The sequence below is a fragment of the Tachyglossus aculeatus genome, chromosome 2 (assembly GCF_015852505.1).
Source record: "Tachyglossus aculeatus isolate mTacAcu1 chromosome 2, mTacAcu1.pri, whole genome shotgun sequence".
NCBI lineage: Eukaryota > Metazoa > Chordata > Mammalia > Monotremata > Tachyglossidae > Tachyglossus > Tachyglossus aculeatus.
In genome coordinates, this window is record NC_052067.1 from 155,911,058 (window position 1) to 155,927,701 (window position 16,644).

General features: G+C 41.1%; 1 protein-coding gene across 3 annotated transcripts in view; it reads right to left on the reverse strand.

The window, feature by feature from the left end:
- SLC38A1 (solute carrier family 38 member 1) overlaps positions 1-16,644 on the reverse strand; it is an 88,959-nt gene that overhangs the window by 18,832 nt on the left and 53,483 nt on the right. For all 3 annotated transcript variants that reach the window (XM_038740854.1, XM_038740853.1, XM_038740852.1), the window contains 5 exons: positions 8,808-8,881; positions 6,682-6,774; positions 5,800-5,881; positions 4,553-4,635; positions 481-539 (listed from right to left, as the gene is read on the reverse strand). In XM_038740854.1, coding sequence (XP_038596782.1) covers positions 481-539; positions 4,553-4,635; positions 5,800-5,881; positions 6,682-6,774; positions 8,808-8,881 — 391 coding nt within the window. The remainder of the gene's footprint in view (positions 1-480; positions 540-4,552; positions 4,636-5,799; positions 5,882-6,681; positions 6,775-8,807; positions 8,882-16,644) is intronic.

Below are 16,644 nucleotides of genomic sequence, written 5' to 3' on the forward strand. Positions count from 1 at the left end.
ATTACTGTGTGCCAAGCACTGTGCTAAGGGCTGGGTAAAAAAAGAAGATAATCAGATTGAACATGGACCCTGCCCCATATGGGGCTCCAAATCTAAGGGGGAAGAAGAACAGGTATTTTATCCCATTTTTACAGATGGCTATTATTATGGTATCTGTTATGCGCTTACTATGGGTCAAGCCCTGTTCCAGATGAGGAAACTGAGGTAATGGGAGTGTCAAGTTACTTCTCCAATAACCTAAAGCAATCAAGTGGAGGGGCTGGAATTAGAACCCAGATATCCTGACGTCTAGTCCCAGGCTCACTGACACCCAATAGACCGTAAACCAAATTTACATTGGATGTACAATTATGGTATTTGTTAAACACTTCCTAAGTTCCAAGCACTGTTCTAAGTGCTGAGGTGTAGCCAAACAAGGATACGTGCTGAAAGAGAACTGTGGCAAGAAAACTCAAACTGATAATTTCAAGAAGAATTTACCACTATGAGAAAAAAAACCATGCAGCTCAGGGAAAATCCACTTGTATATCCAAGGTATCCTGGAAGGAGTACAAAAAAAAAAGTTATTATTTTAGCTTTATGGACTCTGTGATTCTCTGTTTCAAAACACTGTTAATTCATTCATTCATTCATTCAATTGAATTTATTGAGAGCTTACTGTGTGCAAAGCAATGTACTAAGTGCTTGGGAAGTACAAGTCGGCAACATATAGAGACGGTCCCTACCCTACACTTTAGGTCGTATAACGGTTACAACCCTGCCCAAGTGGGAACCCAAGTTTGGAAAGGGCATTGCAGAATCAATCAATTGATCAATCAATCAATCATATTTATTGAGTGCTTACTATGTGCAGAGCACTCTACTAAGCACTTGGGAGATTACACCGTAACAGAATTGGTAGACACATTCCCTGCCCATGACAAGCTTACAATCTAGAAGGGGAGACAGTCATGAACATAAATACATAAATAATGGAGATGTACATAATTGCTGTGGGGCTGAGGGAGGGGTGATTAAAGGGTGCAAATCCAAGTGCAAGGGTGATGCAGAAGGGAGTGGGAGTAGAGGAAATGAGGGCTTATTCACAGAAAGCTTCTTGGAAGAGATGTGTAGAAACCACTAGCAATGATGTGAAGTGACCCCTTCTAGACTGTGAGCCCGTTGTTGGGTAGGGACTGTCTCTATATGTTGCCAACTTGTACTTCCCAAGCGCTTAGTACAGTGCTCTACACAGTAAGCGCTCAATAAATACGATTGAATGAATGAATGAATGAACTCCTTCCTGCACAAGTTCTTGGTCCCCAAGTCTTTACAACCGAATTAAGGCTCATCCGTCCATAATAATAATTATGATGGCATTTCTTAAGTGTTTACTATATGTAAAGCACTGTTTTAAGCACTGGGGCACATGCAAGCTGATCGGGTTGGACAGAGTCCGTGTCCCACAAGGGGCTCACGGTATTAATCCCCATTTTAGAGACGAGGTAAATGAGGTCCAGAGAAGTGAAGTGCCTTGTCCAAGGTGGAGCTGGGATTAGAGCCCAGGTCCTTCTGAATCCCAGGCCCATGCTCTATCCATTAGGCCTTTAAACTCCATTGTCATCATCACCACCACCACCACTACTATTGAAAAGAATTTTATACAAGGATATTTCACAATGCTTCTTAAGTTTGACTTCAAGATTTTGTTAAAGTTTGATTCTCATGTCCTCTTTAGGATTCCCCTTCGTCAATCTTTAGGAAGGAATGACCACAAGGGCACCGACCTATCACCTGGCCTCAGCATGTGTGGATTTGATTCCCATTCTCACGATTTCTGCATATGCTTATTTATTTATATGCTTATTTATTGTATGTGTACAGTAAATAGTTTACTCAGTTATTTCCTCTTAATATATTTGTGCTACTTCCTGCTCTACCGTTGTTCTTCCTCATACTTCTACTTGTATATAATTTCTCTAAGCCTGTCTTCTCCACTACACTGTAAGCTCCTTGAGGGGAGGGAGCTTCTGTCTTCTGTCTTCCTTTCTCAAGTGAGAAGCAGCGTGGCTCAGTGGAAAGTCAGAGGTCACGGGTTTGAATCCCGGCTCTGCCAATTGCCAGCTGTGTGACTTTGGGCAAGTCATTTCACTTCTCTGGGCCTCAGTTACCTCATCTGTAAAATAGGGATTAAGATTGTGAACCCCCTGTGGGACAACGTGATAATTTTGTAACCTCCCTGGTGCTTAGAACAGTGCTTTGCACATAGTAAGTGCTTAATAAATGCCATTATTATTATTATTATTAATACAGCTTCTCAAGTGCTTCTCTTGTTACGAGAAGCATCATAGCATAGTGTATGGAGCATGAGTTTGAGAGTCAGAAGGCCATGGTTTCTAATCAGAGAAGTAGCGTGGCATAGTGGAAAGAGCCCAGATTTGGGAGTCAGAGGTCATGGGTTCTAATCCCGGCTGCGCCACTGATCAACTCTGTGACTTTGGGCAAGTCACTTGACTTCTCTGTGCTTCAGTTCCCTCATCTGTAAAATGGGGATGAACACTGTGAGCCCCACGTGGGACAACCTCATTACCTTGTATCTACCAGGGCTTATAACAGTGCTTGGCACACAGTAAGCGCTTAAGAAATGCCATCATCATTATTATTATTAATCCTGGTTCTGCCATTTGTCTACTATGTGGCTTTGGGCAAGTCATTTCACTTCTCTGTGCCTCAGTTACCTCATCTGTAAAATGGGAAGGCTGTGAGCTTCACATGGGACAGGGACTGTGTCCAACCCAATTTGCCTGTATCCACCCCAGTGCTTAGTACAGTGCCTGGTGCATAGTAAGCGCTTAACAAATACCATCATTATCATTATTAGTAGTAATAATGATAATGATGGTATTTGTTAAGCGCTTACTAAGCACTGCTCTAAGCACTGGAGTAGATAGAAGATAATCAGGTTGCCCCACGCGGGGCTCACAGACTTAATCCCCAGTTTACGGATGAGGTAACTGAGGCACAGAGAAGTTAAGTGGCTTGCTCAAGGTCAGACAGCAAACACATGGCAGATCCAGGATTAGAACCCATGCCCTCTGACGCCCAAGCCCCTGCTCTTTCCACTAAGCCACGATTATCAAAACAGCATCTAGCCCTTAGCAGAACCTCAGTAAATATCAGGGACTGATTGAGTGAGAAAGAAAGACTAGGCGTGGGTACTGTGAATTATTAATGAAAAGGAAATATTAACATTAAATGAAATATTTAAATGAATATTCAAATATGAAGGCCGCGTTATTTTAGGGAGAGATTTGGCCAACTTCTTGCTGGGGAAAAAATACTTTGGAATTCCAACGATTCATGAACTGATGCTAAATCACATTACTCACACACTGTGAAAAACTGAAGGTATCATTTTGCATTGGTTGTAGTGTGAAATGCATGGCTTTTTTAACGGTATGTGTTAAGTGCTTACTATGTGCCAGGCACTGCTCTCAGCTCTGGGAGATACAAGGTAATCAGATTGGACACAGTCCCTGGACCACATGGGGCTCACACTCTTAACCCCCATTTCACAGATGAGGTAACTGAGGTCCAGAGAAGTAAAGTGACTTGCCCAAGGTCACACAGCAGACAAGTGGCAGAGCTGGGATTAGAATACAGGTCCTTCTGACTCACTGGCCCACTTTCTATCAATAAATCTCTCCACTGTTTGCCGTCCCAGAGAACTTCCATTCATTCATTCAATCGTATTTATTGAGCGCTTACTGTGTGCAGAGCACTGTACTAAGCATTTGGGAAGTACAAGTTGGCAACATATAGAGATGGTCCCTACCCAACAATGGGCTAGCAGTCTACAAGCGGGAGACAGACAACAAAACAAAACATGTGGACAGGACTTCCACCCGCTGTGCAGTGTCAACATGGCTTAATGGAAAGAGCCCAGGCTGAGGAGAGGACAAGGGTTCTAATCCCGGCTCTGCCACTCGTCAGCTGTGACCTTGGGCAAGCCACTTAACTTCTCTGTGCCTCAGTTACCTCATCTGTAAAATGGGGATTGACTGTGAACCCCAAGTGGAACAACCTGCTTACCTTGTATCTACCCCAGCGCTTAGAACAGTGCCTCGCACATAGTAAGCGCTTAACAAATACTGTAATAATTATTATTGAAGATGCAAATGACATACATCTTGAATTTATTTCAAAAAAACTTTAAAAAACGCTTGGGTTCCCTGGAGTGTACTTTGTCACTCTGATTGAAACAACTGTTTCTTGCTTCCAGACATGAAAACTGCCACCCGTCCAGCAGTCCTCAGAGGAACTAGTCATCCCACCATCTGTGCTACTTGGGGGACCCCAACCATTTTTAGGGGGACCCCCATGGTGGCTTTAGCGCTTAACAAATACCATCATTATTATTATTATTATTTAGGTCCCTTTGGACTGTGTTCCAGGCAGAAACAGATGGAATCAACGATGATTTCCAGCAGCGTCAGTTCCGTTTAAGTTGTTCCTATGTTGCTAACCCACTGTGCCCTACCCTGAATCACCATGGCAACCGTGGCACACTTACCTAAATTCTTAAGGAGACACAAAGGGAGAATGATACAAAATGTCACTCCCACCACAAGGATTCGTCCATCCACATACCATGCCCTGGAAAACAGAGATCATAAGTCAAGACGGCTTCACTTCTTTCTGAAATATAATCTTCAACTCTATCCTATTTTCTCTTCCATCCTTTCAGATGGTCTCCTAATTTTCCCTAGTACTACTCTAAACACAGTGCTGGCAAAACTGAGGAAAACTGTTGGATTTTAAGGGATAAGAGGATACTTATTTCATGAGGGGGAAAGGGATATTTTCTTTCTCTCTGCTTGAAGAAGTGTCTTCCCTGTGAATAATTGAAGTGGTTTTACAATTGGACACACACATCACATTCTGTCAGGTTACAAGATGTCATCAATTATTTAAGAATATACTGCCTTTCTAGTTTTATGTAGCTAGCAATGTCGGCAAGAAGCAATTAAACCACACCCCGTGTTTCCTTTCTTTTGCTGCTTTATGCAGTAAACCTCTTTATCTTGAAACTAAAGGGATATCTATTTAGGGAACTTTGTTACCTGGACCTTTTTTAGTGAATGTGTAAATGTGTAAATCAAAAATGTGTAAATTGCACTCTGAATCTTAGGACCAGTAAAGAACTTCATTTTGCTAGGTGTTTTTGATTACAAAGAGAGCTACACAATTTATTCTATAAAAAATTTAGGACATTTATCTTGGTATTGAGAATTTACTCAGGAACTCAGTTCTCTGAGAAAATAATGAAAATCATAAATGACTACTAATGACAATAATTATTATGATCCTACAGATGATAAGCAAATGGCAAAATGTCAAAAATGCTCTTCTGAATTATCAAGGGCATATACGCCTTAAAAGACACAGTCTATCTAGGTCAGGAAAATTGGTTGATTCCCACAAGCAGTAGCCAAACTCCAGTGGCTGCATACTACATCTCTGTTTTAACATCTCTGCAATAGTGACTTCAACTTGCCCTCAGATATGAGAGTAATAACTATTCTATTTGTGTTCATTTTTCCACTTTCCTAAGAAAACCTACCAAGTGGCTCTGAGCATAATCAAAAACGGTTCACTTCTTGCCATTTAATCAAGAGAATGTAAGGGCCATAACTAGCTGCATACTTGGGTATCACATCTAACAGACATGGTCCCTGACCACAAGAAAACCAAAACTCTAATAAATCTACAGTGAAATTTAACTATGAAGTGAAAAGAGAAAAATTGCCATTAACTTACGAAAATGTCTCTTCTTTTCCCATAAGAAATTTTATAGCAGAGGGCAGTTCATTTTTGACTATGAAGAGGTAGCTCAGCATTGCTGTGGAGGAAAATTAAAGTTCTTAAAGAGGAAACTCCTCCATGCATATTCCAGACCGTAGAAAAGCTACAAACGGGCTGGCCACTGAGGCCATTCATTCATTCATTTATTTATTCAATCATATTAATTGAGCGCTTACTGTGTGCAGAGCACTGTACTAAGCGCTTGGGAAGTCCAAGTTGGTAACAGATAGAGATGGTCCCTACCCAACAACAGGCTCACAGTCTAGAAGGGGAGACAGACAATGAAACAAAACATGTAGATAGGTGTCAAAGTCGTCAGGACAAATAGAATTAAAGCTAGATGTCAAAGTCATCAGAACAAATAGAATACCAGACACTCCTTTGTGGGCCCACGAAAATGGATACTTGTTTATGCAGCAGGTGTTTCATCGGTTATGTAAGGAGTCAAGGCAGAGGTAGGTAGGGCCCTTAAAATACCAGATATAAAGTTAACCAGTGTCGTACAGGACAGGGTTCAGGCCAGCTGAAAAATCAGACCATCCAGCATAAAATGGACAAATGCCACTTTATCTACTATCATTTACCCCAAGCTTACCCTCAGTAACTCACTGAAAAATGCCTGGCAGTGTGGTGAGTTCTAAATAAATGACAACTGTTTATTCCACGGTTCGTTCTCATGTATCATGAAAGCAACAAAAGGATAGTGTTGATGGCTTGAAATATAATAAACTGTATGCAGTCTTCCAGAAGCAAGTCACATGCAGAAGAGGAATATTCTTTTCAACTATAAAGTTTAAAATGGCACATGACTGTTCCGAGTTTTTACATTCTAGTTACCTCCAATGTTCTGAAGAGAAGTGGCTCCAAATATAACCAGTTTTCCCGGGGTGCCAAAGACTTGCTCTCCAAGCTTTTCATAAACCATACAGCCTGTTTAAAATCAATACGAGGCAACATCAGAAACAACAGATGGCATAAAATCAAAACAGCTAAGACTCAGTTTCATTTGAGGGACTATTGTTTGTCTCCTCGCAAAATGAAACCAACAGGGTCCTTTTTTTTAAAAAAAAATGGAATTTGTTAAGCACTTATTGTGTGTCAAGCACTGTTCTAAGCACTGGGGTAGATACCAGTTAATCAGGTTGGACACAGTCCCTGTCCCACATGGGGCTCACAGTCTAAATCCCCATTTTACAGATGAGGTAACTGAGGCACAGAGAAGTGAAATGACTTTCCCAAGGTCACACAGCAGACAAGTGGTGGAGCCAGGATTGGTGATCGTAAACTTGTTTTAAATGAAACTCTTAAGCATAAATGTAAAACGTGACCAACACTTCTCACTTTTAAGTTGGCTTCAGAAGTAAAAAAAAAAATTAGACCCATTAAGTCATCTGGCCTATTTTTAAATACCTCAAGTAGAGAGGGGCTGGTACTTCCCTTGGAAAATTACTGCTCAGAATTTAACTGAAGCCAGTCTACACAGTTAGAACACAGCGGAGAGTTGATACAATTAACCTAATAATTCAAGCCAAAGTTAGACTTTTATGTGAATATTTTGGTGTAAATAAGCTATAGTTGATTTTTTTTTGCCAGGGTGGTAGCCATTTATAGCCTGTCCTTAAATGCTTCTTTCCCCCCTTGTTTCACTAAGTATTTGATTGTTAAATTTCATTTCAGTCAAGGGATTTATTCTTCTTAAATGAAATAGGACAGCTATAATCAGTAAGACAACACAATACAGATACTTTTGGAGGATAACGTCAATAAAGTTCAAGTCAAGCTATCCAAGGGGACCATAAAGGAAGGGAGTGGCAGTTCAAAGTGACAGAACATATACCAGCTATGTGAAAATTTCACTGTCTTTAACGTACTATTTCAATGGCTTCTGGTGTCTAATTCACTCATTTTTTTAAAATGTGATGTGTATTCATGACGTTAAATTAATTTAATACCTCATTGAATGCATGAATGTCAAGCCATTATTAAAACTTTATTGTTTAAATGGGCAGAAACCTGATGTTCAAACAAAACAATAGCTAATTCCTCAATTTGTTTCAGAACACTCTAAATAAAACACAGGTCCAGTAGGTTGGGGTTCAAATGGGGCTTTAGCTAATGAAAGAGGTGAAGCATTACGTATACAATTCAGGGTGTTATAAAAATGGTAAACAAACCTTTCAGGCATTACACTGCCCAGATTATAAAATAGAATTGCCTCATAGAGCATGCTGACACACCAGTTATTGGGTGAGTAATATTTTCTCTTTGGAACTTGCACAAATGAGAATAAATGAATAAATTCCATTTCATTTAAATCTCTTATTTCTAAAGCCTGGCTGTGGCACTAGATTTTGTGGGATATTGGCTCTGAATGTTTTACTATAGACTGGGGATTAAGTGAGCTTTCAAAATGAAGTCAAAGAAAAGCGGATATAAATGGAGGCTCACCATAATCGGACTGCTATTTGTAGATTGTACATACACCTCAATAATTTAGAGCAACCATGAGCAATTTTACTATACCTACACTGACTCTGAACACCACCAAATTTGCTGTCCTTTAAACAGCCATCCAATGTGTTTTTCTATCTTGAAATGAAATTGCTAAATATAAACCAAGGTCCAGGGAACACAATAGCACAATGAACATTTCTCATCCTGACCCTTTAACTACTAAATTAGATGTAGCGTGGCTCAGTGGAAAAGAGCCCGGGCTTTGGAGTCAGAGGTCATGGGTTCCCGACTCCGCCACTTGTCAGCTGTGTGACTTTGGGCAAGTCACTTCACTTCTCTGGGCCTCAGTGACCTCATCTGTAAAATGGGGATTAAGACTGTGAGCCTGCCGTGGGACAACCTGATTACCTTGTAACCTCCCCAGTGCTTAGAACACTGCTTTGCACATAGTAAGCGCTTAATAAATGCCATTATTATTATTATGATTATGTAGCATTTCCTCAGATTACCTGTTTCTTTTGAACATATCAAGAGGAGATTTATTGAGTAAATGGACAGCAGAGTCACTGAAGTTAAAAGTATCCTGAAACAGAATGAAAGATTAGTCTCATTATAATAGCTGAAAATGAAAAGGTTCCTGACATTGACAGAATGTTTTTTAGACACAGATTTATTTATATCGTTAGAATTGTGCTGCTAATGGCACCTAGAGTTTGTCATTTCTTAATCACCCCCTGTTTTGAGCCACAATAAAAACATCCCAACAAGTGCTGATCAGAAGCTGAGTAATCCAACATTCCAACTCCTTTGTCTAATTCAGAGTAAACAAATACTCATTCCTTAAATCTGATCAATGATTTAAACTGATCCCATGACCAATTAAAGATGTTACACAAGAGCGCTTTTATCAGTTTTAGTTTAAAGTTTGCATTGCCAATTAGTGCTTAATTGGAATTCCTTGAACTTTTTTAAACTGCACATTTGTCTCAGCTTTCTATTCCTAACCTTTAAAAAACGTTTAGAAAACACTCACATCTGCTTTATAAAGTTCCGTCATTAAACATACTCATGACTTCTCTGAAGTCGCACTAATATTTTAGTTTTGTACATCTAAACTCTTCACTATTTCCTTCTCTTGGCAAGCAATTCAGATGAATTGCCCTTGGACAACGGGGGTGTTTATAAAAGTAAAAGTCTCCAAAATAGCACCCACGTATTGTTTCTGCATGGATCATTTTGCTGAAGTAGACGCAATCATCTTTTTTAAGATAGAAAGATAAACACCAATAAAGTCTTCCACTTAAATTATTCACTTCCAGGCTCATGGAAAAATAATTGTTCATAAAACGGCCTATGACACACTACTTCTTATGCAATGGAATATGAACATCGAGGAATAATTTTCATTAGCCAAAGGGTATTTTCCTAGTAAGTGAATGCAAAGGTCTTAATGTAACACCCTGTAGAAAGGACAAAACTGGGGGTGGCTTTTGTTGCTATGATCTCAAGGCAGAGGAGGACATAGGTGAACAGGTGAGGAGGTGGTGGAAGACGTTAGAGGGGAACTTGGAAAAAAGCTGTCACCACACCTGCTTTCTGTCTCCCTCCCCAACTGGTCCTTTGGTTGGCTGCCTGACCTATACCCTCATCCCCCAAACCGTTTCAAGTGTTGTTGTTCTGTGTGAGCCAGACTGAAGTTCTCTTCCAAAGGATGAAAACGCACAAGAAATATTCTTCTCAGTTCTAGCAAGCTTCTGAGAGGAAGGGTTATGCTTTACAAATTGAGAGTGGAAGCTTTTAAGCAGGGTTTAGACTTTACTAAAATCCACACATGAGTATTATTTAATAAAACCCCATACATGGGAAGGTAGGATGGCCAAATGGATAGGACATGAAAATGGAAATCAGATCTGGGTTATAATCCTGCCTCTGCTACTGGGAGAATTACCTATCCTTTCTGTGTGAACTTGGGAAAGTCATTTAACTTCTCTGTGCCTCAGTTTCCTTCTCTGTAAAATGGGGACAAGATATCACCTCACTTTGCTAACCCCAGGTGGCTTAGGGACTGGGTCTGATCTGATTTTAATTATATTAATAATAATTAAGGTACTTGTCAAGCACTTATTATGTGCCAAGCACTTTTCTAAGCGCTGAGGTAGAGACAAGTTAATCAGGTTGGACACAGTCTGCCTCACATGGTCTAAGGAGGAGGGAGTAGGATTTAATCCCCATTTTACAGATGAGGTAACTGAGGCACAGAGAAGTTAAATGACTTTCCCAAGGTCACACAGCAGACATGTAGCAGAGCCAGGATTAGAATCCAGGTCCTCCAACCCCTGAGCCTTGGCAGCTAGTGCTTAACTCATTCCTTGGTACACTGGAAGATGCAATGATTACCAGAAGTTCCAAAAGAGAACTCCTTATCTTCCCACCCAAGCTTTGTCTTCTCATGGATTTTCCTGTCACTGTAGACAAACCACCACCCTTCCTGTCTCACCAGTTTGTACCCTTGGAGTTATTCTGGACTCTTCTCTCTCATTCAGCCCACATATTCAACTTGTCACCAAATCCTGTTGGACCCACCCTCACAACACTGCTAAAATATACCCGTTCCTCTCCATCCAAACTGCTACCAAGTTAATACAATCACTCATCCTATCCCACCTGGATCACTGCATCAGTGACCTCCCAGCCTCCTGTCTCTCACCACTCGAGTCCATACTTCGCTCTGCAGCCCGGATCCCTCCAGGAGTGGCCCATCTACATCCTCATCAAACAAAAACTCCTCACTACTGGCTTTAAAACACTCCACCACCTTGCCCCCTCCTACCTCATCTTGCTTCTCTCCTTCTACAACCCAGCCCGCACACTTCACTCATTTAGTGCTAACCTTCTCCCTGTACCTCCATCTCACCTTTCTCACAGCCAACCAGTCGCTTACGTCTGGACACCCTCCCTCCTCAAATCTGACAGACAATTACTCTCCCCCTCTTCAGAGCCTTTCCTCATCTCCCACTCCTTTCTATATATCCCTGACTTGTTCCCTTTGCTCTTCCCACCTTCCAGCCCCACAGTGCTTACATACATATCAGTAATTTTAGAGAAGCAGAGTAGCTCAGTGGAAAGAGCACGGGCTTGGGAATCAGAGGTCATGGACTGTAATCCCATCTTCGCCACTTAGCGGCTGTGTGACTTTGGGCAAATCACTTAACTTCTCTGTGCCTCAGTTCCCTCATCTGTAAAATGGGGATTAAGATGGTGAGCCCCACGTGGGACAACCTGATCACCTTGAATCCCAGTGCTTTGCACATAGTGCTTAACAAATACCATCATTATTATTATTATTATTGTATTGATGTCTGTTTCCCCCCGGCCCAGACTGTAGGCTCGTTGTGGGCAGGGAATGTGTCGGTTTATAGTAGTATATTCATCTAAGTGCTTAGTAATGTGCTCTGCACACAGTAAGCATTCAGTAAGTACAATTGAATGAATGAATGAGTGATGGTGAGGAGTAGTATTTATGCAGCATTATACTTGTGTGCAGAGTTGTATACTAGCGCTGGGAGAGAATGCCCAGGTGGGCACTTAGAACAGTGCTTTGCACATAGTAAGCGCTTAATAAATGCCATCATTATTATTATTGTTAATTAGACACAGTTCCTATCCCTTGGGGGAAGCCCACAATCTAAGAGATTATAATACATAAATGATTGGATGATTATAAGGTAGGCCAGATACTGCAGCGTGAATTTCTTACGGGTAATTTGATCACTTTGGAGGTACAATGATGGATTACATTACAAAGGCTGGATGCTGCCTTTGCCTATTATGGAAGGGCAGCCTATAGTAACTGTATACCTGTATTTTATCCCTAGCCTAGACTCTTCAGAAATGAAATTAAAAAGTGCTGGATCTTTGAATAGAGGCACTGTTGGATTTATACCCACACACTGGCTTGTCTAATGCCATCCTGTGCCCACACCCATCTTAAATATGTTGAATACGACAACATTCACAGGAGCTAACATTCCAGTACTAAAAAACTGAAAAAGCAACAGTAAGAATTGTACCTCAAATGAGATACTTTTAATGACTATGAAATAATTGTAGTAGGAAACATATGTTAAGGGACATTAGATCTTAAAATTTAAAATTTTTATGGAATATAAAATTTAGAACTCAAAAATTAAAAAATGAGACTACAGAAGAGCACTTAAATGACTTCTAGCTGTATTTTGACTACAGTGTCTTATCCTGAACGGTTTTATTTTTATATAATAAATGTAATTTATTTTGTAATTTATTTATATTAATGTCTGTCTCCCCCTCTAGACTGTAAGCTTGTGGGCAGGGAATGTGTCTGCTTATGATTATATTCATTCAATCGTATTTATTGAGTGCTTACTGTGTGCACAGCACTGTACTAAGCACTTGGGAACTACAAGCTGGCAACATATAGAGATGGTTCCTACCCATATCGTACTCTCCTAAGTGCTTAGCACAGTACCCTACACACAGTAAGTGCTCAATAAATATGACTGAGTTAGTGAGTGAAACACAAATCCAAGACAACACAAGAAACTATCATACCCAAGGCCAGAAATTGTTACCCTAATTGCTAAAGGATCAAGTCTTTGTTATCTCGTGTAAATTTAGGGAATCAATCAATCAATCAATCAATCATTCATTCATTCAATCAATCTTATTTATTGAGGGCTTACTGTGGGCAGAGCACATTCAACCAATCTGTGATATTTATTGAGCCCTTACTGAGTGCAGAGTATTGTACTGAGATCTTCTGAGAATACAATGGAATGCGCAGACATTATCTGTGTCTTCTAGGAGCTTATGATCTAGCAAATTCAGTAGCATAGCCTGTTGAGAAGAGTGGAGATCTCAGTTTCAAGTTCAGTACACAGAATTTCAGGAAATTTTCAGCCTAAATCCTGGCCAAAATCCTGGCTGCATGCTCTTTGTGGACAGGGAACGTGTCTATCAACTTTTAAATCATACTCTCCTAAGCGTTTAGTACAGTTGCTCTGGCCCACATTAAGCACTTGAGAAATATGACTGATTGATTGAAGAATACTTAGATCATTGGAGGAGCCCCTGGATCTGTGAGCCATTCCTGGGTTCTAAAGCCCTTCATTTTTTCCCTTCATTCATTCATTCAATCGTATTTACTGAGTGCTTACTGTGTGCAGAGCACTGTACTAAGCGCTTGGGAAGTATACGTTGGCAACATATAGAAATGGTCCCTACTCAACAACGGGCTCACAGTCTAGAAGGGGGAGACAGACAGCAAAACAAAGCATGTGGACAGGTGTCAAGTCATCAGAACAAATAGAATTAAAGCTAGATGCACATCATTAACAAAATAAATAGAATAGTAAATATGTACAAATAAAATAAATAGACTAATCTGTACAAACATATATACAGCTGCTGTGGGGAGGGGAAGAAGGTAGGGCTGGGGGGCATGGGGAGGAGGAGAAGAAAAAGGGGGCTCAGTCTGGGGAAAATGGGGCTCAGTCCGGGGTTCCCTTCTTGGGTTGGGCAGGATTTGAGGATCCCTGCTTAATGAACCCCCAAACTTGGCTCCTCTATAGCTGCCACTATCCCTTGTTTCAAGCCCAGGCATCTTCCTGAAGGCAAGGGAGAAGTAGCGTGTCCTGGTGGGTAGAGGATAGTCCTGGGAGTCAGAAGAATCTGGGTTCTAATCCCGCTCCACCACTCACCTGCTGTGTGACCTTAGGCAAGTCACTTCACTTCCCTGTGCCTCAGTTACCTCATCTGTAAAATGTGGATTAAGACTGTAAGCCCCACGTGGGACAACCTATCTTGTATCTACTCAGTGCTTAGTTCAGTGCCTGGCACATAAAAATAACTTAAATACCATAAAAAAATGAGGGGGGCCCATTCAGGGATCAGCCACCACCATCCTCCAGGGGCTGGCTACTGGAAATTTGTAGAGAGGGAGCTCTAAAGCTCTTCCCTCACTGAGAGTCTTCCTCCCCAGTTATCTGTCGCTCCCTCCTGGCACACCCAACATGCTTCCCAATCCTTCCCCTGACTGACTCCCTTTCAAAGTAATACGATATAGGGCATTACTAGCTGCTCAAGTGAATGCCTCCCTACTCGTTCATTCATTTAATCGTATTTATTGAGCTCTACTGGGTGCAGAGCACTGTACTAAGTGCTTGGGAAGTACAAGTTCACACCTACTCTTCAAGAACCTCCAGTGGTTGCCCATCCACCTGGGCATCACACAGAAACTCTTCACTCTTGGCTTTAAAACACTTAATCACCTTGCTCCCTACTTCCTCACCTCACTACTCTCCTACAACCCAGCTCCTCTAGTGCTAACCTTCTCAGTGTACCTCAATCTCGTCTACCTCACTGCCGCCCACTCGCCCATATCATCGTCATCATCAATCGTATTTATTGAGCACTTACTGTGTGCACAGCACTGTACTAAGCGCTTGTCCTGCCTCTGGCCTGGAACACCCTCCCTCCTCATGTCCAACAGACAATGACTCTCCCCGCCCTCAGAGCCTTATTGAAGGCACATCTCCTCCAAAAGGCCTTCCCTGTCTAAGCCCTCTTTTCTTTTCTCAACTTCCTTCTGTGTCGCCCTGACTTGCTCTCTATACTCATCCCACGATCCCAGCTCCACACCACCTATGTACATATCTGTTATAATAATAATAATAATAATGATGGCATTTATTAAGTGCTTACTATGTGCAAAGCACTGTTCTAAGCGCTGGGGGGGATACAAGGTGATCAGGTTGTCCCACGGGGGGCTCACAGTCAATCCTCATTTTACAGATGAGGGAACTGAGGCACAGAGAAGTGAAGTGACTTGCCCAAAGTCACACAGCTGACACTTGGCAGAGCTGGGATTTGAACCTATGACCACTAACTCCTGACCACTGACCACTGTTATCTATCTATCACTGTTATCTATCTATCTATCTATCTATCTATGATCTATCTACCTATCATCTATCTATCTATCTATCTACCTATCCACCCATCCATCCATCTATACAGACATTATATAGACAGTCACCCTCTAGACTGTAAGCTCACTGTGGGCAGGGACCGTGTATGTTATAGTGTACTCTCCCAAGTGCTTAGTCCAGTGCTCTGCACACAGTAAGCACTCAATAAATATGACTGACTGACTGACTAACTGAATTTCCTCCAGGGAGGGGCATTTAGGACTCCTTCGCTGGAGCTCCTCTCCCCTGTCCTGAGTTGGAAACTAGTTAAAGTGACCGCCACAGGCCATATTTTTATAAGATAAAAATCTGGACTGACATTTCATCCACAGACAAGAGAAGCGTAAAACATAAAACATGATAAAACAGAACCTTGAGCCAAAGGATGAAAGCTTCAGGCAAAGGGAAGATCTGTTCCATTCAGATGGCATTTAAATATTACATGTGAGGCAGTAGATCACTCTCAGTTATTAAAAAAAAACTTGGAGCTCAACAAGTGAACTTCTTGGAATTCACATCACTTACATCGTGAGTGATTTCTAAACTACGTGTAACTTTCCACTCTACAAAATAATAACAATGTTGGTATTCATCAAGTGCTGACTATGGGCCAAGCACTGTGCTAAGCACTGGGGTAGACACATGAGATAGTGAGAGAAAACAAAGGGTGGGACCAACAGCATGTTCATGCTAACTCTGTTCATAAGGCGATCATTTATTTTTCCCCTAGTATATACACTACTTTTTTGGTAGCACTATTTTGTTCTTCTGAAGGTTTGTTCCATTCTCCATAGTTACATGCTTCCATCTCCTTTCCCTCTTTTTGGATTTCAAATGCTGGCAGGCTTGGATGTGTCCCTTCCCCTTTATTTTTAACAAACAGGAATCTCGGTTGCCAATGAGTTTGGTGCCAGCTAAAAGACAACAATTTTCTCTGCATTTCATTTCTAAGGAAACATGACTATTACTCAAAGAATTTTGAAAATGAATAGAAAAGATTGACAGGGCAGAAGAGTAAAATGGAACACACAGACTTTCTGGGGTCCCCAATAAAAGCTGTATTCCTTTGCTAATTCCCTAAAGTTTTTTGTCCGAGATCTTATTTGATCTTTTCACAGCAGCAGAAAACCTTATATGCACTCACAAAGTTACCTAGAGAATTATTACTGTTTTTGACTCAGTTCATACTAACCCTATGTGGACATGATTCTTGTTTTGTAGACAATAACAAGAAATAAATGAAAAGCAAGGCCCATTCTGTAGGAGTTGGGTATTTGCCAGGACACCCAGCTGGAAGATTTTCCAATGAACCACGGGAACCCTATATTCTCAAGATAAG